Source organism: Thamnophis sirtalis, unplaced genomic scaffold (genome assembly GCF_051295495.1).
Source record: "Thamnophis sirtalis isolate CommonGarterSnake01/CBP01778 unplaced genomic scaffold, rThaSir2_p1.2 scaffold_4, whole genome shotgun sequence".
In the NCBI taxonomy this organism is placed as follows: Eukaryota; Metazoa; Chordata; class Lepidosauria; order Squamata; family Natricidae; genus Thamnophis; species Thamnophis sirtalis.
In genome coordinates this window covers 60,880,806-60,904,818 of record NW_028261384.1, presented here as the reverse complement: position 1 = coordinate 60,904,818, position 24,013 = coordinate 60,880,806, and the positions used below count along the sequence as shown (strand labels likewise).

The 24,013-nt window shown below is 40.5% G+C and overlaps 1 protein-coding gene across 9 annotated transcripts in view; it reads left to right on the top strand.

The window, feature by feature from the left end:
* The window catches only part of CLASP2 (cytoplasmic linker associated protein 2), a 345,278-nt gene that overhangs the window by 194,413 nt on the left and 126,852 nt on the right, over nucleotides 1-24,013 (top strand). For all 9 annotated transcript variants that reach the window (XM_087713011.1, XM_087713007.1, XM_087713006.1 and 6 more), the window contains 6 exons: nucleotides 4,150-4,220; nucleotides 5,051-5,110; nucleotides 11,763-11,840; nucleotides 12,264-12,431; nucleotides 13,081-13,136; nucleotides 13,262-13,432. In XM_087713011.1, coding sequence (XP_087569137.1) covers nucleotides 4,150-4,220; nucleotides 5,051-5,110; nucleotides 11,763-11,840; nucleotides 12,264-12,431; nucleotides 13,081-13,136; nucleotides 13,262-13,432 — 604 coding nt within the window. The remainder of the gene's footprint in view (nucleotides 1-4,149; nucleotides 4,221-5,050; nucleotides 5,111-11,762; nucleotides 11,841-12,263; nucleotides 12,432-13,080; nucleotides 13,137-13,261; nucleotides 13,433-24,013) is intronic.

Genomic DNA, 24,013 nt, shown 5'->3' with positions numbered 1-24,013 from the left:
GAAAGAGCCAGAGTATCCCCATTGAATTTTCCCCTGAATCGTGGTGGTTTGTTGAAGGCAGTACTGCACGCTACTTCTGCTGTCTGCCAGCAGTTTCACCAGCATAAGGTAGGCTCAGCCTTTCATCCTTCTAAGGTCAGTAAAATGAGGACCCAGATTGTTGGGGACAATATGCTGACTCTAAACCACTTAAGGGTAGTTGTAAAACACTTGCAAATGGTATATAAGTCAAAGTGCTATTGCTGTTGCTCATTCCTCACAACTTCATGCCAGCTTCCAACAACTAGAGACAGTGGGAAGGCTAGCAGGAAGCTGCAAGCCCAGATACCTTGCAAGCAAGCAAGCAAGCAAGCAAGCAAGCAAGCAAGCAAGCAAGCAAGCAAGCAAGCAAGCAAGCAAGCAAGCAAGCAAGCAAGCAAGCAAGCAGGTAGATAAGGGAGAACCTGCTGCCAGATGGGAGACGGAGCAAGGGAGTGCACAGATGGACAGGAAGATTCAGTATAAGTGCAGTGGGGCTTAGGATGGCTGCTGCTGGTCGGCAAAAGTGTGCAAATGGTGCAGCATGAGTTGGAGAAGGTGCATGGGGGATGTATGAGAGCCATAGGTTGGGAGGCTGCCCAGTAGTGTGTAAGATGCATGATGTAAGTTGGGGATAGAATGCATGAGATCAGGTAGATCACAGAGGGTCCTCAAAGGTGTGCAAAAGGTACCATATGGGTTGGAGATAGTGCAAGGAAATACACAAGTGGCTGATGCAACCACTAAGGTGTTGGGAGAGGTGTGCAGGTGAGGTAGACATCCCAGTGATTTGCAACTTTCTCTGCCAACTTCCCCATTGAATTTCTAGAGGAACTAATCTGGAAGGTTGTAAATGGTGATTATATACTGTATTTTTCGGAGTATAAGATACACCTTTTTTCCTCAAAAAAGAGGCTGAAACTCTGGGTGTGTCTTATACACTGAATACAGCATTTCTGCCTCCCAAAACTCTGCCCCTTCACTAAAATGGCCGTGCATACCCTTATGGAGTCTTTCAGAGAGCTTCTGGGGGCTGGGGAGGGCAGAAATGAGCAAAAATGACCCTTTTTGACCCCCCCCAGCCCCCAGCAGCACTCTATAAGCCTCCATAAGGCTATGCCTGCAATTTTTTTGACAAAAAAGGGGCCCATTTTTGTGAAAAACTGTTTTTTACTCATTTTTCGCCCCCTCACCCCCTCCAGGAGCTCCCCCCACCCAAGGCTATTCATGCCCTTTAAAAAAAACGGGCCTGTTTTTGTGAAAAACAGGTCACTTTTGGAAGGTTTGCAGAGTGCCGATTATTTATAGCAGTGATAAAAGTCTAGAAATGTACTGATCTATACTTGATCATTTGTATTGTGTATTGTACTTTTATTTGCTTATTTTAAAAGCTGTGTGCTGAGAAGCAATTATGATGTTGTTCCACCAGATGCATTGGGCATCATCTTGAATAAAATAGTATAAAGTGGTTAAGAAGGGCTAGAATATTTTCAGCTTTATTAATAACATAGTTGTACCACTCACTATAGTTTATATATCTTTATGTATCATATATGTTTTACTTTATATAAAACTAATTAAAAGAGAAAAATATCACCTAAATATTAATAGCAGTTCTGCTAGTTCTGAAAACTATGAGAATGGGGATTGAGATTTTTAAAATGTTGCATTTGAAAAACATTTGCTAATTAGATCAATCAATAAATATAAACAATATAGGATTTTTGATTCTTAATGTTCTGCAATATTTCAGTCAGAATGCCCTCTATTTATATACATTGAATGTGGTACAAATGTAATAGGATAACATTTTATATACGACTATATAATTTAAATATCATGATCTGAAACTTAACTGGTTTATTAATTTATTTTACTTGGATTAAAAATTGGACATGCTCATTTGAAGTCCTTCTTTGAGAGAAGATTGTATATACTTTTAAAGATAAAAATTTAAAGAGCTGTTTTTAATATCTGAATTAAAACAGATTGAAATGTATCTATCCAAGCCTTAAAACCTGTAAACACCACATTCTAGCTAAATTGCAAATGAAGTATGTTTGTGAGACACTCAGAAATGGGTATATTGTACAGAGATTAATTGATTAACATTATTTCTGTTGAATCCATTCATAAATTTCAGGTATATGTATGTGTGTGTGTAGTGTGTATTTGTGTGTGTGTGTGTATATATGTGTGTGTATGTGTATGTGTGTATGTATATGTGTGTGTGTGTATATATATATATATATATGTTGTATTTGTGCTTATAAATAAATAAAGGGAGACTAGTATAGATCTATTTCAAGCTATTTAGCTCTCATCAGCTAGCCATAACCTTACTGGGATTCAAACCTGGGCTGTAATACATATTAGGCAGATGTGTTAACCACTAAGCCACAAGGTTCTCCTCCTTTATCAGCTGAGCCAGGGAAATAGGTATGTAATTAGTGTCACAACCCCTGGCATGCCCAAATATGGGAGGAAGCCTACTGTTTCCATTCTCTGTCTATCGGCTCGTCATAAGAGACCATCCAGACAGAAACCCAATATTTTTACTGTTGCCTTTGTTACATTTGTGTTGTATTTGTGCTGATAAATAAATAAAGGGAGACTAGTATAGATCTATTTCAAGCTATTTAGCTCTCATCAGCTAGCCATACCCTTACTGGGATTCGAACCTGGGCTGTATTACACATTAGGCAGATGTGTTAACCACTAAGCCACAAGGTTCTCCTCCTTTATCAGCTGAGCCAGGGAAATAGGTATGTAATTAGTGTCACAACCCCTGGTATGCCCAAATATGGGAGGAAGTCTACTGTTTCCATTCTCTGTCTATCGGCTCGTCACAAGAGATCATCCAGACAGAAACCCAATATTTTTACTGTTGCCTTTGTTACATTTGTGTTGTATTTGTGCTGATAAATAAATAAAGGGAGACTAGTATAGATCTATTTCAAGCCATTTAGCTCTCATCAGCTAGCCATACCCTTACTGGGATTCAAACCTGGGCTGCATTACATATTAGGCAGATGTGTTAACCACTAAGCCACAAGGTTCCCCTTCTTTATCAGCTGAGCCAGGGAAATAGGTATGTAATTAGTGTCACAACCCCTGGTATGCCCAAATATGGGAGGAAGCCTACTGTTTCCATTCTCTGTCTATCGGCTCGTCACAAGAGACCATCCAGACAGAAACCCAATATTTTTACTGTATTTTACTCAGCTGATAAAGGAGGAGAACCTTGTGGCTTACTAGTCTCCCTTTATTTATTTATCAGCACAAATACAACACAAATGTAACAAAGGCAACAGTAAAAATATTGGGTTTCTGTCTGGATGGTCTCTTGTGACGAGCGGATAGACAGAGAATGGAAACAGTAGGCTTCCTCCCATATTTGGGTATACCAATGGTTGTGACACTAATTACATACCTATTTCCCTGGCTCAGCTGATAAAGGAGGAGAACCTTGTGGCTTAGTGGTGAACACATCTGCCTAATGTGTAATACAGCCCAGGTTCGAATCCCAGTAAGGGTATGGCTAGCTGATGAGAGCTAAATAGCTTGAAATAGATCTATACTAGTCTCCCTTTATTTATTTATCAGCACAAATACAACACAAATGTAACAAAGGCAACAGTAAAAATATTGGGTTTCTGTCTGGATGATCTCTTGTGACGAGCCGATAGACAGAGAATGGACACAGTAAGATTCCTCCCATATTTGGGCATACCAGGGGTTGTGACACTAATTTCATACCTATTTCCCTGGCTCAGCTGATAAAAGAGGAGAACCTTGTGGCTTAGTGGTGAACACATCTGCCTAATGTGTAATACAGCCCAGGTTCGAATCCCAGTAAGGGTATGGCTAGCTGATGAGAGCTAAATAGCTTGAAATAGATCTATACTAGTCTCCCTTTATTTATTTATCAGCACAAATACAACACAAATGTAACAAAGGCAACAGTAAAAATATTGGGTTTCTGTCTGGATGGTCTCTTGTGACGAGCCGATAGACAGAGAATGGAAACAGTAGGATTCCTTCCATATTTGGGCATACCAGGGGTTGTGACACTAATTACATATATATGTGTGTGTATATATATATATATATATATATATTTCTTTTCAGCATACACATGTGCCAAGACTCATACCTTTAATAACCAGCAACTGTACCTCAAAATCTGTTGCAGTAAGGAGGTGAGACTTTTGAATTTTAACGTTTGAATATTATATTAACCTACATTAGAAAAATATGAATATATTTAATAACAATTTTAAACTCTGTAGCAGTGTAATATGAAATATATCAGTATCAAAGCTATAATCTGATAAGTACTTACTTATGGTTAAGTCTCACAATGTCAGCATGAGAAAACATGGATGCCCTATAAATCTTAAAACACTAAAAATTATAAGTCTAGCAAAAAAAACTGATGACCTTGCATACTGCTTGTATATACAGTTTGCTTTCAAAATGTTACATTTTTAGGCAAGAATGGTCGACCCCTTCCCCCATAATCTGACATGAAGTGCATTTTAAGGAAAATTAATAGGCATAAATTTCAAAAATTAATAAATGGAAATCAATATTAAGAATGACTTTTGCCATAAAATATAGTTACATCTAGGAGGGATATTTTTCTGAATTTGGATATAGGACTTTGCTGACAGTTAGTTATCAAGTTACAACAGTAATTGGGACCAGAATTTCCATTGCTAAGTGATGCGGTTCTAAAGCACAATGTCACATGACACGTCTTTGCTGATCCTAATAACAAATATCATTTTTTAATGATTACATGTTGAATTGTATGGATCATCCATATCTACTTCAAAGAAATGTATAACGATACAACCACGGTTAACACAAGGGATAAAAGCATCATGCCTCCTCCTAAATTCAGTATAATTGTTTGTCAAATTTCTGGACTTCTAGTAATTAAAGACTTTTTAATATGTTAAAATCTTTACCTTCTGTAACTAATTCAGATAAATTTAGAATTGACTTTAAACTTTATATTTTCTAGGCGCTCTTTTGAATTTCTAGACCTATTGTTGCAAGAATGGCAAACCCATTCTTTGGAAAGGTATGATTTCTGCCTCTTTTTTAATTCAGAAAAATTGTTATTTATTTTCTCCTGTATTTTTAAAATACAAAAATGTTTTCTTTGTTTCAGAAAAACTATGAATCTTTTCTCAAAACATAATGTGATCTGGACTTGAGAGGCTGTCTATGCGTGTGTGTGTGAGAGAGGGGGGGGAGGGAGAGAGAGAGAGGGAGAGAGAGAGAGAATTGTTCATATTGTTGAAGTATTTGAAAAAGTTTAATGAAAGAGTATTTGCAAAAGCAGTATATGAGCTTTCTCTGTGTAAATGTTCTATCGAGATTCTCAGTCCAGGTCATGGACCAAAGGTGTTTTTTAAGAGGCAACTGGACTTTCTGCAGTTTTTTTCAAGCTTGTCCACCCCAAGGATAAAATACCCAGTCACAAACTGAGCAATGTGGTATATGTAGTACAATGCAGTTAGCCATGTATAGATCTGTACATTGGCGAAGCAAAACAACTATGTCATATACTTTACACATGCACAACATAGGAGAACAAACCCATCAGGACAAGATTCAGCAGTCCATCTGCATTTAAAAGACAAAGGCTACTCTTTTGAAGACAGTAAAGTCCAGATTTTAGACAGAAGCCCACTGGTTTGAAAGAGGGGTCAAAGAGGCCATCTAGGTCAAAATCAGGGATGTGCAGTCACTAGAGGCAAGGGAGGCGGAGCCTCACCACTCTCCTCAGGAAAGGAAAAGAAATTTAAATATTTTTTTTTAAATAATTAAAGCCAAGATAGTTCCTACCAGATTCCAGGTCACAGTGGCTTGGTGTCTGCTTAGTGTTAACCAAAGCAGGAGGCGAGAGAACTCGGGGCCTCCTTTCCATAAGGAATTTTTCGCCTTCTAAAAGTTAAGAAAGAGTTAAAAGGCAAAGAAGTTCAGATGGAAAAGAGGCACTAATTCTCCCGCCTCCTGATCTGCAAGCAGCGAATCATTGTATTTGTATTTTGTATTTTATTAAATTTATATGCCGCCCTTTTCCCTGGGGGGACTCAGGGCGGCTCACAACTCAAGAGGGGAGGGGGGAAAAACAAACTTTAGACATATAGAACAATACAAATTAAAAAAAACACAACATTCATACCATTCGGGCGGGTTACAATCTTAGTCCCAGGCCTGACGGGATAGCCAGGTTTTGAGGGCTGTGCGGAAGGTCTGGAGGGTGGTGAGGGTACGAATCTCCACGGGGAGATCGTTCCATAGGGTTGGAGCTGCCACCGAGAAGGCTCTCCTCCGCGTGGTTGCCAGTCGGCATTGACCGGCGGATGGAACTCGGAGGAGGCCTAATCGGTGAGATCTAATAGGTTGCGTGGAGGTAATCATGTCTTCTTGAGCACGCTTACGTTGGGCGGGTTATTTTGGAGGGCGCGCTTCAGAGGAGAGGAGTGGGGGAGAAGGAGGAGGCTCGCTCTTCACCCCTCCCCAACCTTCCCAGGGTCCAGATTCCTTTCGCTGCAAGCCTTGCTGTCTCTTGCATCCCAAAGGTGGGTGGGTGTGGGAGCTTTGGTGGCCCCAATTCTTCTCTGGGGGGCGGGGGGTGTCTCCTGGGGCTGCTGGCTAGATAGACTCCCGAGGAGCGACTCCTTCCCTCCTAGTCCCCCTGTGGGTGGCTGGAAATGTCCGTGCATTTTAGCCAGCCACAAAACGCTTAGCCGGGGGTTTCCTTACAAGAGCCAGGCGGGAGAAGCCCTCGCTTCTTTCTTGTGGAGACGGGCACTTTGCATCGCGGGAGCCGCCAAGCGCCTTTACTGCAGACCTGGGCGCTTAGCGGCTCCCACGATGCAAAGTGCCCCACCGCCCACCCGCTGACCCGGCCTGCGGCCACTGCTTCTCCAAGCTCCGCCACTGGAAGTCTTGGATCGCCTCTGGGGGAAGGCTGAGTGAGAAGCAGAGCGAAGCTTCTCCGCAGCCTCCCGGCGCTGCGCAGAGGCTCTTGCAGGAGCGCATGCGGGGCCGCTCCGGGCCGCTGGTATGCGCTCCTGCAAGAGCCTCTGCGCAGCGCCGGGAGGCCACGGAGAAGCTTCGCTCCGCTTCTCACTCAGCTTTCCCCCAGAGGTGATCCGAGACTTCCAGCGGCGGAGCTTGGAGAAGCAGCGGCCGCAGGCCGGGTCAGCGGGTGGGCGGGGGCGGCGGGGCACTTTGCATCGTGGGAGCCGCCAAGCGCCTTTGCTGCAGACCCGGGCGCTTGGTGGCTCCCGCGATGCAAATTCCCCCCCCCCACCGCCGAGGCCAAACGCTGTCCTGCTTCGCAAAAGGATGCCCAGCTGAGCCTCACCAGGCATAAACCGCACCGCATGTCACTGGTCAAAATTGAACAGACCTCTCAACAGAGGGGGAAGGATATGACGTCATCTATCTCTAGTCTACAGCACAGTCCTTTCCATAGTTCCAAGAGGCTCCACATCCATTTGCAGTACTTTGATTACCGTGATGACATAGATAAACCTCCAGGTAGCCTCAACAACTCTCTAAAAGACTACAGTGGACCAGCTGTCTGCAAAAAGTATAAATCCTTCTATTACCCACCATCCAGCCACAGCTGAAGAAGCTTTTTGGATGAGAAATGAAAATTATTAAAAAAAAAAAAAAAAAGTCCAGTTGCCTCTTGAAATAGCACCTTTGGGACTTTCTCTGTGTAGTTTTAATTAAATAATTAAATATGTCTGAAATGTTTTGGAACAGATATTGCCCCAAATATGTCAATTTGAGTTGTACTGCTAACAGGAAAAGAAGTAATATTTGATATGTTACTGGAGTGCATTTAGCAGTTTTCTATATAATTTATACTTTCCTATTAATCTTTGTACCTTTTAGATTAATTTAGTTACCATCTTTATGCAGGTTCATTGAAGTCATAAAATGTTTTTGTACTGGTTGTATTTTTTATACCTCCTGTAAAAAGAAAGAAATAGTTTATATATATTTTTTGTTGATCACACAGCCAGATATTTAGATTGGATTTGGCATTTTTATCACAGAATGTGAGCTTTTGCAATTGACTAATGACTTGGTTATTGTTGATGGTGTTTGAGTGGTACTCCATATGTTTTGGAATTGCACCCAAGACATCCATTTCTATTAGTACTAACTTATTTTCTTTTTCCACAGTCATTCTACTTCTATTTGCAAGTCTTTGTATTTTGTGATATAATGATGTTTCGTTGCACGGGTTCAAGGGGTCAGGCTGCCCTCAGCGAAACATCGCCTCGCTTAGCATCCTGGCAAAGGAGTCGCCAAAAACTGTTGTAGAAAAAAACAGGACACGCAAGCCAGCTCTTCAGGGAAGGAATAGTTTATTGCGCAGGTCTGAGAGACAAAGGTCTGAACCCCGAATGACATCAGGAAATTCCTTTTTATAGTCCTTAGCTTTTAGCTAAGCCACCTGCTAGATTTTGGATACACCCCCAAGATATGCCCTTGAATTACAGTAAAATCATGTCTACAGGAAGTAATAATACATAGTCAGCTAATAGCCAACATAGCATACATTTGAGGAAGTAAATTATGTCCTTTCAGACAGTTTTTACAGTCAAGCCAGCAGATATATTAAAATAGAGACTTTTGCTACAGCAGCTCTTATGTGCAGACTTCCTAAAAGCGAACGTTTGCAATTTCTATATATGAACAGCTAAAGCTTAATATCATGAGACCCTAGTTTGGTTCAGGGTTGAGGCCTACTCTGGTTCAGCCTGCTCTCTCAGCACAGTCAGCCAGAGGTTTAGAATGAATTAAGATTCCACCTGTTGAGTCCTTCCCAAGGAACTGGGATAGAAAGATGTTGTTTGGTAATGTTAATTTATTATTGCAGTTGTCACACAGTCAGTTTAGATTAGATTTGGCATTTTTATCCATCTATCTAATCCTTCTAAAGGATCTGAAATAGACAAACGTTGTTATTTGATGGTGTTAAAAGTGTTGTCATAGGTTGTAAGCTATTCCAAGTAAAGCTGCCATTTACAATTAACTGATGGTGATTTTGTTAATGCTGAAGCTGTTCAAGCAATGCTCCAAAAGTTTTGTTTTAGTTGCTCTACTTCTATTTACAAGTTTTGTACTTTGTGATTTTCTCCAGTTCTTTCTTTTCTATCTGCTGTCTCCAGGTATTTCTATGTCTACTATCCAGACTTTTTTTTGCCTAGGATATACTTCTTGCTTAAAGGCAAATGGTATTTCTTGTACGTCTTCTAATGTACCATTGTTGCTACTTTGTCATGCTGTTGTTTATAGTCATTCTGTGCAGTCTGCTTACAGCAGCTGACTAGGTGGTCCACTGTTTCTTCAGCTCCTTTGCAGAAGCGGTATTTGCTGTCTATATTGCTGTCTCAATTTGACTTTGTACACATTTGCTTTAAGGCTTGGTCTTATGCGACCTCAGTTTTTTTTTCAACTTTCCTGCTCTACCTAGTGTCAGGTCTTGTTATTATCTACTTTGCATGCTATTTTTATGTATTAGCTTCAGTGGATTGTTCACACTTTTCGTTATTTCTAATGCTCACTTTTAATGTACTGGCAATGAAATATTTTTCCCTGCCATCTCTCTTTTCTGTTCTTCATTTTATCGTTCTAGTAGGCAGGTTGGCCTCTCTAGAGTACTCCGTAAGCCTTCACTGTATAGTAGTTTCAGTGTATCTTCTTCAATGTCCCGGAGATATTCTCCCAATGCCTTTTTTTTTTCTTCAGCTATCTGGTGTTCTTGCAACATTCCATGCTCACTTATTTTTCTTGGTAAGTAAAGTCGACCAATATTGCTGTGGACATGAAGGGCATGATTCATTTTAAGTATTTTTTTTATCTTCCTATCTAGGACTTTTAGTTCTGTTTTAGTCTAGTCCACCATTCCAGCTGTGTGTCCAACTACTGGGATTGCCCAGATGTTAATTGCAGTGATCGTATTTATGCCATTGAGTTCAGATATTAAGTTCTTCTTCACTCACATAATGCATTCACTTCTAATCTATTTGGTGTACTTGATATTGTTAGCTTGAAGGATGCCCAGGTATTTAGAGAGGGCTGTAAAGGCCTGTGAAGCGGTATATAAGTCTAAGTGCTGTTGCTATTGCTATTTGTAGTGATAGTTTGCATCCAGACTCTTGAGGTTATTTCCATAGGGCAACTTGATTCCTTCAGTTTTCACTATTTTTTCTCTTTATCAGTGAGGTGGCACATTTGTCTAATCCAGACTCCATTGTGATATCTTGACTGTATATTTGGAAACGGTTGAGCAGTGATTCTATTTTAGGTTGTGTTTTTCTATAGTTTCAGCTCATCCATATAAAAGGAAGTGGGATAACTTGGAATATGTTTTTGATATTTAGTAGCCATGGCCTGACTTGTTCAGTATTATTGACAGAGGTATCAGCGCAGTTGTAAATTATTACTATGATTGATTTCACAGTCAACTAGATATTTAGAATAGATTTGGCATTTTTATACACCTATCAAATTCTTCCCAAGGACCTGGAATAGGCAGCTGTTGTTTGATAGTGTCATTATCATTTCAAATTTGTTATAACTGGCCAACTCCAAGGCACTCCTAATTTTAACAGCATCTTTTATTAAATTATGAAATCATATTTGTGATAATGATCGTCTCAGTCAAATATAGTGCTAAAATTGCTTTTTGCATTCAAAACATTAGATCTGTAACTGAAATCCTCTCTTCTAAAGAGAAACATATTTATAGAAATTCAATTTTATTTTTGAATGGTAGCAGTTAAGTACAGTTCTAAGTTTTGTGAGTGATAGGCAAAGAATATTTCCTGGAAGAGTATTTTTGCACACCTATATCTACATACTATTCCTTCCCTAGCTGACTCAAGATCACATTAATCCTTCAAGATCACATTTTTTTCTGGTTAATCTTTCTTTTTCTTTTCCTTTCTAAGATAGCCACCCTCATTAATTAATAATTAATATCTCAATAGGGATTCCATCTAATTCTGGTATTTTACTACTTTCCCTTTTTAAAATTATTTGTTTAATTTCTACTTCAGAGAGTGGAACAAATACAAGTTTTTATAATCTACTTGAGGTAGCTTAATTATACTTTTTAAAACACTAAATATCTTCATTCAATACATTATCTTGAATACTATATAAGTCTGAATCAAATTTTAAAAATGACAATTTATATCCATTAAAGTGTTATGAATTTCATCTCTTTCATCCCTAATAGTTGGGATCATTGCCTTATCTTTCTTTTGTTTTAACCAAGATCTTACCGGAACTTTCGCCATTCTCCCATTATCTCTATCAGAAACATATTATCATAAATGCTATCTCCTATGATATGTTGCAGAATTGCTATCTTGCTAGAATTTCAATCCCTAATCCTCATCCCTGTGTAAACTAAGAACTTCTAAATTTCTTTTTCAGATTTCCTGCAGAACTGAGAGTAGACATATCTTGACCCTAAGATTTTATTATAGCTATTCACTAGGCTTTTCCCAATGTTGCCCAAAAGCAGGGAGCCAATTGGCATCTGGATCTGGGTAAAGCTGGTCAGGTGCTACTCTCTTCTCAGAACTTTTTTGAATTCATTATCTAGTTTTTTCAAGAAACAGCAACTCCTCTGTTAAAGTTAAGATAAATTAGAAGTAATATTTATTTCTGGTTTTCTCTTACAGGCATGCAGCTGTTCTGGTTGAAACTATCAAGAAGGGCATTCATGATGCTGATGCTGAGGCAAGAGTGGAGGCACGAAAGTAAGATTAATTCAAAATTTGATTTAAGTACAGTAATTTGGAAAGTATTGATACTTTTTAGCAGAAAAGAATAACCCACAAATTTAGGAGAGGAGTTCTGGGGTTCATACGATATTGTTGATTTTTAATGTTGTATGGCGCCTGGAGTGATTGTGTGCTAGTTGGATGGTCACATAAATTTATTTAATAAACAAAAATAAATAGATGTATGTGACCACCCACTAACATACAATAACTCCAGGGAGCATACATAATAATATGTTAATAGTTCCATTCTAGCTATGTTGGACTCCGAGCTTTGTGAAGTTGAGAGTTTTTAAAATGTTAGAATTTTTTTTTACTAGTGTTGGAAGATTGTTTCTGTTTCCAGAAATATTTTCCTTTCTCTAATAAAGAAATTTTATTTTATGTGGTTTCTTTTAGGACTTATCTAGGCCTAAGAAATCATTTTCCTGGTGAGGCAGAAGTTCTGTATAATAGTCTTGAACCATCCTATCAAAGAAGTCTCCAGACTTACTTAAAGAATTCTGGTAGCATTGCATCACTTCCACAATCAGACAGGTCATCTTCCAGCTCACAAGAAAGTCTAAAGTAAGTGTCAGTCTAAAGAAAATATTTCTGCCCACAAGATCTATATACAGTCCGCGTCAGATTAGGGCCTTTTTCTTGAACTTATTTCCACCTGCTGAATAAGTAACTATAGGTATTGTCTCTCTTGCAAGAGGCGCACCCAGAGGTAACAGCTCTAACTTTATTATTTCATTAACAGATTGCCTTAAAAGATTATTGTAAATCTGAAAGTACATTTCTCACCCTTTACCTTTACAATCCAAAAGAAATTAGGAAGAGTCTCTTCTGAATCATTTATCTACAGTCCTTCCGAAGGCTCAGCTACCTCTTATCTGACTTTTGCCTAGTCTGCAGCTCTTACTCCTGCCTTCCAAGGCTATTTCCACATATTATTGCAGATAAAAATGTAGTTTAATGTAATATATCCTCACTGCCTTATTTAGATAGTACCTATCTTTCAGTGTGCATTCTATATTAGAATTATGTGAAAGTCTATAGAAGGTTTTGTGAAATAGTGACACTGAATTGAGTTGCTCAGGAAAATGTTCCAAGATTTTTCATGCAAAAAAGTTTCCTGATGAGAGTTTTATACAAGTTTAAGAGTATTGAAGAGAACATGAAATGTTAAATAATTTACATTACAAAAACTATTGTTTTGCTTTTCTTTCAGTCGTCCCTTTTCTTCAAAATGGTCCACCTCCAGTTCTGCAAGTATGGCTAATAGAGGTAATTTGCTCAATGTACAAGACCAGGCAGAAATTTTAGAAGTAACTTAGGCAAATCTCTTTAGGACTTTTTAAAGTACCAAATGAGGTGGGAATATTGATATGCAGTTTTCTGTTTTCTTTCAGTTTCAAGTGGCAGCAAAGCAGATCCGACCTTAGGAACACTGCAGAGGTCTTGCAGTGACATTGATGTTAATGCTGCCGCTGGGGCAAAGGCACGTCATGCTATCAGTCAGCCATCAGGAACTGGTCACTTAGCAACTGCTGGTCTACCTCCAGGATCATATGCTTCCCTAGGTAGGGGACATGTTCAATATAAATAAACCACTTCTCAGAATTTTTTATGCATATTGAAATGATATTTTCCCTTCATTTCGTTACATCAGTGAGTGAGTTATCTAACTTAATGAATAGAGACTTTCCCAGCAATGAAGACATTTATTAATTCATAGTAATAAGTTGCTGAAACTGTTTTTCCAATTTATTCAGTGTTTTCTTGTTAGGTGACTATGGAAGTTCTCAGCAGATCATAGTTGTCCCAAAGGTGTTTTTTCAAGAGGCAACTTCCCCTTTCTGCACTCTTCCTCCTTGGCTCTTTCGAAGCATAAACCAACCCAAACTTGTTCCCAAACTTCCGGTTTGCGCTTTGGGTCGTTTTTCGCCTCCAGAGGCTTCAAAGAAGCCTCCAGAGGGTGAAAAATGGCCAAAACCGAAAGCCGAAGTGAACCTGACAGGCAACACTTCACGTACCTGGACAAATTGCTCCGAGTGCCACCTGTTGCATGTGTGCCATAGTTCACCATCATAGGTATAGAGTTTCTCCATCTTTGGTTACAGAGCACACAGTCAATCTGATTTCTGTGTTGACCACCTGTTGATGTCCATGTATAGAGTCGTCTCTTGGGTTGTTGGAAAAGAGTTGTCTCTTGACAAAATTCTATCAGCCTGTGCCCTGCTTCATGTTGTACTCCAAGGCCAAACTTGCCTGTTATTCCAGTTATCTTTTGGCTTCCTACTTTAGCATTCCAATTCCCCATGATAATAAGGACATCATTTTTTGGTGTTGATTCTATAAAGTGTTGGGCTTTTGGTCAGGTTTATCCTCTTCAGCATCAGTGGTTGGGGCAAAGACTTGGACTACTGTGATGTTGAATGGTTTGCCTTGGATTCGAACTGAGATCATTCTATCATTTTTGGGATTGTATCCCAGCATTGCTTTTCCTACTCTTTTATTGACTATGAAGGCTACTCCATTTCTTTTGAGGGATTCTTGCTTGCAGTAGTATATCTGATGGTCGTCTGAATTAAATTCACCCATTCCTCTCCATTTTAGTTCACTGATTCCTAAGATGTCGATGCTCAATCTTGTTATCTCTTGTTTGACCACGTCCAGCTTGCCTTGATTCATGGATCTTACATTCCAGGTTCCTATGGAGTATAGATCTTTACAGCATTGGACTTTCCTTTCACCACCAGATACATCCACAACTGAGCATCCTTTCGGTTTTGGCCTAGTCGCTTCACTCTTTCTGGCACTACTAGTACCCTCTGCTCTTCCCCAATAGCATATTGGACATCTTCCAACCTTAGGGGCTCATTGTCCAGCATCATATCCTTTTGCCTTTTGGTAATGGCAAAGATACTGGAGAGGGTTGCCATTTCCTTCTCCAGTGGATCACATTTTGTCAGAACTCTCTGCTATGACCTGTCCATCTTAGGTGGTCCTGCACGGCATAACTCATAGCTTCATTGAACTATGAAGGCCCTTTCGCCAAGACAAGGGGCTTGTTACTTAGTTTGTTAGTTGATAAAACAAACTAGTTGATAAAAAGAATCCCATATTTTGAAATATTCCATGTCCAGAGACCGCCTCCTGCCGATTACCTCTCTCAGACCAATTAGATCGCACAGGTTGGGTCTCCTCTGGATTCCATCTGCCAGCCAATGTCAGCTGGCGACTCCCCGGGGGAGGGCCTTCTCTGTTGCAGCTCCGGCCCTCTGGAACGAGCTCCTTGTTGAGATTCAGATCCTTACTACCCTCCCGGCCTTCCGCAAAGCCACCTGTTCCAGCAGGCTGGGGGGAGCTGAGAAGCATCTACCTCCACAGAAATTGTGAATGTTGGTTTTGTTTTTAATATGTTGTCTTTGTCTCATTCCCCCCTTTCCCTTGTCTTTTGTGAGCCGCCCGGAGTCCTCCGGGAGTGGGCGGCATACAAGACAAATAAATAAATAAATAAATAAATAAATAAATAAATAAATAAATAAATAAATAAATAAATAAATAAATAAATAAATAAATAAATAAATAAATAAATAAATAAATAAATTTTCTTTTATTTCAAGTATTAGTCTATCCATTTTTGCACATTCTAGATTTTTTTTAAATTATCTTCTCTTCTGTAGGGATCTCCACACTTTTCTGATGTTGTGCAAATACAATTCTAGCCACTGTTAACACATGTAGTATTACATAGTACATAGTCTCTTATTATATTTTTCTGGTGTGATACCAAACAGAAATATTTTTGGTTTTAGATCTATATGTTCCTTTATCACTTTGGAATTGGTATTGCTTCCGTAGATCTCTTACTTTTCTGGGCACCTGTTTTAAAACCATGATCTCTTTCCCTTTATATTTCAGCAGTTAATCTCTTACTTTTTAAAGAATGTCTGCTCTGGTTTTTTTCATGAATCTCATATGCACCTTCCTTGGGAGTTTCTTCTTTCTTGCATAACTAGTATGTATTCTAAACACAGCCCACATCTCTTGTTTAGAACTCAGCCCTCATCTCCTGTTTCGCTAACATAGTGCCTTTGCCATCAATTCCTCTTCCTCTTTTTCTTCTTCAATATTCTGGAATCTCAGAAAATGTTCAGCCTTCTCCATCCGCAACTGAATTACAGTTTCCCCCAATTCTTTATTAGCCTGCATTAATCTCTGGTTCATTTCCTTAGTTTTTTCCCCCCTATGTCAGGGTTCCGACTGATGCCCTAATTAAATCATGAACCTCAAGCCAAGCTTCAAAAGAAATCCAGTTATTTATTAGGAGCTTCATGTCGAGACGAACCAAGTGAATCCCACTCTGACCTTAATTCGCGCCTTGACTCTGACCCTGTTTCCCCTTCCCCCAAGGTGTGTCATCAGTCACATTCCCCAATGAAGCGATTTTCTGGGTTTTAGAAGTCACTCCCTCCAGTCACTGTGGGTCACCCTGGAGATGACCTTGACATTGCCAGTTGGAATGTGCTTTTTTGACTGAAATGCAAGTTCCTGGATGCAAGTGCAAGGCTCGATTCCCCATCCCCCTGCCTATGGCACCTTGAGAGCAAGTCAGGAATGCTTCGCAAGTTGATCTTCAGTTGCCCTCACTCCCTGAATGCTCCCTTTGCAAGCAAAAACAGTTTGAATACAGGTATACATTTTAGGGGTGCAACACCCCCCAGGCTTTGTTGGATTGTTTTCATGGAATTTAGCTATGAGATGGTCAACTTGGATATTTCTGCTCTTTACCCAAAACTCCTCTGATAAGGGGTAGCCCTTCTACTTGATTAGATATTGGAGCTGTATCTTGTGCCACCTACAGTTGAGGATGCATTACACCTCATAATGGGTTTGGGCACCTATGACCACTGGGTCCAGGGGCACATGGGGTCATGGTCTCAGGACTGACCCAAACACAGTTTTTAAGAGGCTGCTATGGAATATCGAGTATATATTCCCTAGCAGTTAGTGCAGTTTTAATTGCATTGTGACTGGGTTGATAACTTTCACTATGGGGAATGGCCTCATGAACATGGGTCCCAGCTTTTTACTGGGGAGTTTTAACCTCAAGTATTTCGTGGAAAGGTAGATCTTTTCCCCTAGCTGGAATGGCCATTGTGGGGCTTGGTGTTTGTCTGCCTGCTTCTTGCAGTCTGTGCCGCTTTAGCTAGTGCTTTCTTGATGTTTTCTCATGCTGTTTTTAACGTTGACAGTCTGTCAAGCTGATTGAGGAGGGGGAGATTCCTTGGGTATTCTGCCATTGGGACAAAGTTCATGCCACTCACTACTTTGAACGGAATTAGTGCCTTGCTACTGTGAACAGCATTATTGTTCAGCAAAAAGCATTATCAGCAAAAAGCAGGTGATCTGCCCAATTGAGCTGCTTATAGTTCATATAACACCTCAGGTTCTACTCTACCATGGCATTCAGACATTCTTCCCCCCCCCATTGGTAGCCAGATGAAAAGCTGAGCTAACGCCCTGGGATGACCCAATGGACTGCAGGAACTCCCTCCAGAACTTAGCCATAAACTGGACCCCTCTGTCTGAGATGATTCTCCATGGCATTCCACGCAGGTGGTAGATGTGCTTCAGCAACAGTTTGGCTAGCTGGTGGGCTGAGGGTAGTCCACTGCAGGGTATGAAGTGTGCCTGCTTAGAGAATAAGTCAATCACAGTCCAGATCACAGTGTTACCCCCCGCCCTGCTCTTTGGCAACTCCACTATAAAGTCCATTGTGATTTCCTCCCATAGCTTCGTTTGCTCTGCCACCGGTTGCAGGGGGGTTTCCTGGTCGCTTTTCACAGTGGCACAAATGGTGCAACTTTTCACATAACCGTTCACATCTTCATGCCGGGCCACCAAAATTGCCTCTGTGCTAAGTGTAAAGTCTTTAGGAACCCAAAGTGGCTTGCCCATTTGACACCATGGCTCCTCTGGAGGATTAAGGTGCATAGGGACTCTGGGATGTAGAGTTTTGTCCCTTTCCACGCTAGGTCTTCCCTTTTTGTCAAGATATGTTGGCTGTCACAGAACCAGGGGTCTGCTAACAGTTCGATTTTGGGTTTTGTGGTTAGATCACTTGTGGGTCAGTCTTGCTGGTTGCGGCGTTGTCGTCGGGTGGTCACTTGGGCTGCTGTTTGTATAGGGGGGACGATGGCATTTACTACCTCCTCCCATTTGCATTTGTACGTACAGCACAATTTGTGACTAAATGGTCCCACTGAGATTGGCATATGGGGGCCTGATTGGGGTAGATTGCAGGGGTGATACAGAAATATAATTTTATGTCTGGACCTCCGGTTGACGTCACAGTGATATCAGACATAGGGAACAGGTCTCCGCATTCTCTGTGCTGAACTTTCCCTGTTTGTGGGCTCAGAAAAGAGCCAAAGCCATCTTGCAGGGATGGTGAAGCAAAGAGAGGCGCCCTGTGAAGTCAAGGAGATTTGCAGCTCTCCTGTCTGACCTGGGGTTCTTTCTTGCACTCAGCCATGGTGAAGAGACAGCCTAAAGATGGCTGCCACAAAGCTGGGACAACTGAGGAACAACTAAGACTGGTGATGAACTAGTGACCGGAACTTTGTTTCTTTTTGCTTTGGGAACAGGAACAATTTGGAACAATTTGCTCACAATTATCTGTTAAAGCGGCATCTAAGCAATCTGAGAAAATACCAGACTAGAAGGGGAAGACACAAGAGAGAAAAATAATACATTTTGAAATGTATAGAAAGTTGGACTCTTAAATTGGGAAGACACGGTACTGGGAAGGCTAGAATTATTTACTTATAAAACTTATTCTGCTTTTATAATTGATTTATAACTAAAATCACAATTGCCAAGTGGTAATAGATAAATTTAAGTTGAGAATGCCACTTGCTAGCAAAAGGAAAAACTACACGTTTGGGAATACTTATGAGAAGAAATGTGAAAATATTTACTGGATTATTCCCAACTACCCCAAAACTACTGGAGATTTAAATACAAAAATAAGCAAGATTAAAGGGACCACTGAAAGACTTCTGATAACCTCTGGGTCTATTCAAATGGAACTGACAGTTTACCTTTGGGATATAAAGAATTGTGATTAGTTTACTCCTTGAAGGGCAACTTAAGGATTGAATAAATAGCTCTTGGACTATTGAACAAAAGTTGAATTTCTGAAAAATAAAATAAGATGCTTTTTAAGAAAAAGATGTGAAACATTGAAGGAGATGGTGTTACTTTTTCAAAACACAAAGGACATTATGGTGAAAGTATTTAAGGAGATTACAGAAAAAAATGGAAAATGCTATACAAGGGATGATGAGCAAAAACGTCCAGGAAAGGGAGGACCTAACTATAAAAATGGAGGAAAAGACTGAGCCGAAAGAACCAGAGAATAAAACAAGATGGGGAGACAACAAAGAAAATAACAGTAACTGATGAATTAAAACAGGGAAAATATAATAAGAAAGTTGAAAAGAGAATTGGAGATATAGGAAGATAACTGTAAGGACCTGCCTCACCTCCCCCCTTCGAAAAAGTGTAGACTCTTGAAAACCTGGTATTTCAAAAGGAATCTTTTATTGAAAAGGAGTGAAAGCAAATCAATATTCAAAGCAGGCTCTGGGACCCTCAGGCTATACAATCCATGATAAAGGAACTTAGGAACCTCTCCTAATGTGGATTCCCACCAATCCGCAGATATGAAGATGTTTTTGATCTCTGCCTCTCTGAAAAACAGATAAGCAGGGATTCTCAAGGATCATCTTCTGGAGTTTCAAACCACATGGCTTTCTCTCCCCCACCCCTTGTATTCTCCAAGACGTGAGGATTTTCCGGACCTCTGAGGTGCCAGGCAATGATTATAAATCGGGTGAAAGGTTATATAAAATGCAAGACATGACATAAAAAGGAGAAAGAACAAAATGCATCAAATCCACCCCTCCCTCTTTGTCTACCGAAGAATAACAGATACATAGATCTGACATTGCCCTCCTCAGAAAAATGGAAAGTCCACCTGGAAAGACATAAAACATATAACACATTATAATTTAGGATGGTTTTTGAGGGTATTTCAGGTGGAATTTCCTTAAGGTTTTTGGCTACCCACTTATTCTGAGAGGGTGGTAGGTGTTTTCATGCCATTAAATATTCCGTGGAGCCGTGATGAGTGTGGGAATAAGGATATCTTTAATTTCAAAACGTTCTCTTTCCACTATAATGAGGTTGGGTGTATAGGCAAAGGGTTCTGATCTTTGAAGTGATTTCTGGTTTGAGTAGACTGCAGTGAAACACTGGATGAACCTGCCTAAGGAAGGAGGAGTTCTACTGTGATGGGATTAGTAATTCTAGTGATTGGGAATGAGCCAATGAATTTTGGTCCCAGTTTCTTAGATGGTTGTAAGGATTGTAAAAACTTTGTGGATAGATATATGCGGTCCCCCACTTTGATTGGTTTGGGTTCACAGCGCTTCTTGTCAGCTAGAACTTTAAAAGCTGTTCTAGCTTCTTAAAGAGCTAGTCTGACCACTGGCCAAGTGGATTGTAGATTGTTTATCCCACTCCTTAAGGGAAGGGATATCAGGTTCCTTAGCTGGTAGCTCTGGCATAGGGTTGAATTCTTGTCCTGTGGCAACCTGAAATGGGGTGAAGCCAGTGCTGTTGTGTATAGAGTTGTTGTAAGCTACTTTAGTAAAAGGTAACAGGTCGGTTCAATTGTCCTGTTGGTAAATAATAAAACATCTTAAATATTGTTCCAATACACCATTCATTTTCTTTGCCCCGCTATTTGTCTGAGGATAATGCAAACATGACAGTCCTTGGGCTGTGGGGTCATATAATATGAGATCCGATTCTGGACGAAGGTATGCATGGAATCCTCCCTCCAATGCCAACCTGATAATAGTCATGGCAATGTTTACAAGTTGACACTGGGTGGTACCATCACTCTTGTTTTTGTGATCCAGAGGAAAGGTGAAGAAGCTTTCCAGAGGATTCATTCCTGCTGCTCCTTGACGCAAGGAGATTTGGGCAACAAACAGCTGTGAAGCAGGCCTCCTGTCGTTTTTTTACCAAATTTGGTGAATAATGGTTTAAACTATACACAATTAGCAGTTTACATTTTGTGTGAAAGTGTGTGTAAATTTTGAATGCTTATAAGCTTTCTGCTGTAGGTCAGCTAAAAATATTTTTAGCTGAAAAGCAGCAGATAAGCGGTTGTGTATGTCCCCCCCCCCCCTCAGTGAGCTGAGCAGGCAGGAAACATATTTTTAGCTGCCAGCTTTGGATTTGTTTCTAGGACCAAACATTTATACGTTCTTTGAGATGCAGCACATTTAGGGTATTTGTTCACGCCTGAGGAAAGGGCCCAGATTAGAACAGTGGCTATGGCCTACTGGGACCGCACTCAGGCAGGGGTGAACAATCCAGTGGCTGATGGTGTGAAGTTTCCTTTGGTTGATCATGGCTGGGATAATAATGATGTGGCAGATAGAGAGCAAATGTCTGATCTTAAGAAGATAATATTTCATGGTGTGAAGACAGCTGTTCCACAGGCTTTTGAAGTAGGGCAGTTGAGGGATGAGACTCCTTCAGCGTTTTTGGAGAGGATTAAGGATAGTATGAATAAATATTCTGGTCTTGCTCCTGAAACACCTGCATATGATGTTTTGTTGAAGATGCAATTTGTCACAAAAGTGGGGCCTGACCTACAAATGAAATTCCAGAAATTAGAGGTGTAGGCAGATCTTGGGGTTTGAATTTTATTGAAAACAGCCCAAAAGGTTTATGTGAATAGGGATGAGGCCAAGCCTCATAACAAAAGCCAGATGATGGTCTCAGTGATGAAAGCTGCCAATAAGCCATCTGAGAAGCAGGTGAACTTTGGCAAGGGAAAAACCCTTGCAGTCAGACCTCAGCAACAGGCAGGGCAGAGGGGATTTCCTCAGTAGAAAAAAAATGGTACAACTTCTATCAGGAATGGGTTAAACAGGAATGGAAATAAAGCAAAGACCTGTTTTTCCTGCGGGAAGTTGGGGCATTTTGCACGGGAGTGCTCAGAGAAGAGAAGAGCTTAGCTAGAGACCAAAGTCTCTGTATGTTGATGGGAGATGAAGAAGACACCTAGGGAGGTCAGGGGTTACCGATTTCCTAATCCCGCCAGGAACCCTTGATAACGCTTTTAGTGGGGTCATATAAACAGGAAATGACATTTTTGATTGACGCAGGAATGATGTGGACGTCTCTTTCTGAACTTCCAACAGGTATTGAACTTACTGATGAAACTCTTAAAGTTAGAGGTGTAAAGGGTGTAGCATTTGATGTTCCTTTGTTGAGAAATGTAGATTTTCAGAGGGGAGGTTGTAAGATTAAGTTGGATGTGGTTTTTGTGCCAGAAACTGGAATGAATTTGTTAGGGAGAGATGCTTTGGCATTAATGATATGTGAACTGAGGTTTCCAGACAATTCTTGTGAAGTGAAAATCTTGACGGAGGAGCAGGAAAGACAACAAGGAAAATCCCCAGGACATTTACAAATGGTAGCAGAATCTTCAGCACCTGGAGAGAGATTTCTATGGATTTTATAGTGGAGCTGCCTGAAAGCACGGGAAACAGTTATTTGGGTTGTAACAAACCTCTTTTCTAAACAGGTCCATTTGATACCCTGCCAGAAGATACTAATAAATAACTAAGGCACTAGCAAAAATGTTTCTAGTTCACATTTATTGCCGCCATGGAGCTCCTCAATGGATCATCTTAGACAGGGGTGTCCAGTTCTTCTCCAAATTTTGGCAGGCTTTCTTAAACCAGTTGCCATGACTATTATCAGGTTGGCATTAGAGGGAGGATTCCATGCATACCTTCGTCCAGAATCGGATCTCATATTTTTACAACCTTGTTGGTGAATGTGATTTATGACCCAGACAGAGGGGAGGGGACATAGGGGTAAAGTTCAAATGTAATTAAGTGGTAATCAGTTTCGGCTCCACAAAAGAACATGCCAGAATGTTGATCCTAATAAATGAATGGATTTCTTTTGAACTTTGTCTCAAGGCTCATTAATTAATTAGGTCATCTTCTGGGAACTTCACACCCGGCTTGTCCGGCGAAGAACCCCCCAGGGGGTGTCTCCTTGGATCCCAGCAAGTCCCCAAATTGTGAGAAAAATATCCCAGATATTTTCTATGAACGTAAGAAAATCTATACAAGGAGATTATGAACAACAAAAAAGCTTTATATACCGATAAGAGGCTTCCTCCTGCCAATCACCTCCCTGAGGCCTATAAGATCGCACAGATTAGGCCTCCACCAGATTCCATCTGCTGGTCAATGTTGGTTGGCGACCCCCCCGGGAGAGGGCCTTCTCTGTTGCTGCTCCGGCCCTATGGAACGATCTCCCCGTGGAGATCCAGACCCTTACTACCCTTCCAGCCTTCCGCAAAGCGACCAAGACCTGGCTGTTCCGGCAGGCCTGGGGCTGTTGAATTTGCCTAGCCCCATCCTAAGTTGTGAATGTTGCAATCTTTTAATGTTGTCTTGTTTTTATATGTCCTTCCCTTCCCCTTTTTTACTTGTAAGCCGCCCTGAGTCTCTTTGAGAGTGGGCGGCATACAAATTAAATAAATAAATAAATAAATAAATAGTATCATGTGCATGGTAGGATTCTCTAGGGAAAGAGAATGGTTACAAGATAGGCAGGTATGGCTTAAATACACAAAATGAAATCTCAGGAGTATTATCAGAATACGTCATCAGGCAAATACAAAAATACAAGTGCGTGATCAATAACAATGCTGGCACTAATCATGCGAACACACGGAAATAACATGTCTCAGAATACATTTTAGGTAATTTCCGGTAACATATGTATGAAGTGTCATCCGCCCTTTCGGAATGTCCCCAAAATCCCTTACTATGTACTTTCTCAGGGTCTAAACAATAGCAAGATAATGACCACTTTCCTGAAAAACATCTCTGGTACCGAGGGGACTTGCTAAGGAGACTTCCATAAGCAATTAAGCTTTTTCTATCTAGTTTTGGCAAGGTCATTGTAACTTTTGCATGCATTTTGTTCCAAGCTGTAAATTTCCAACCAAGCAAGCTGTGCTGTGCATTTGATGTATTCAAAATGGA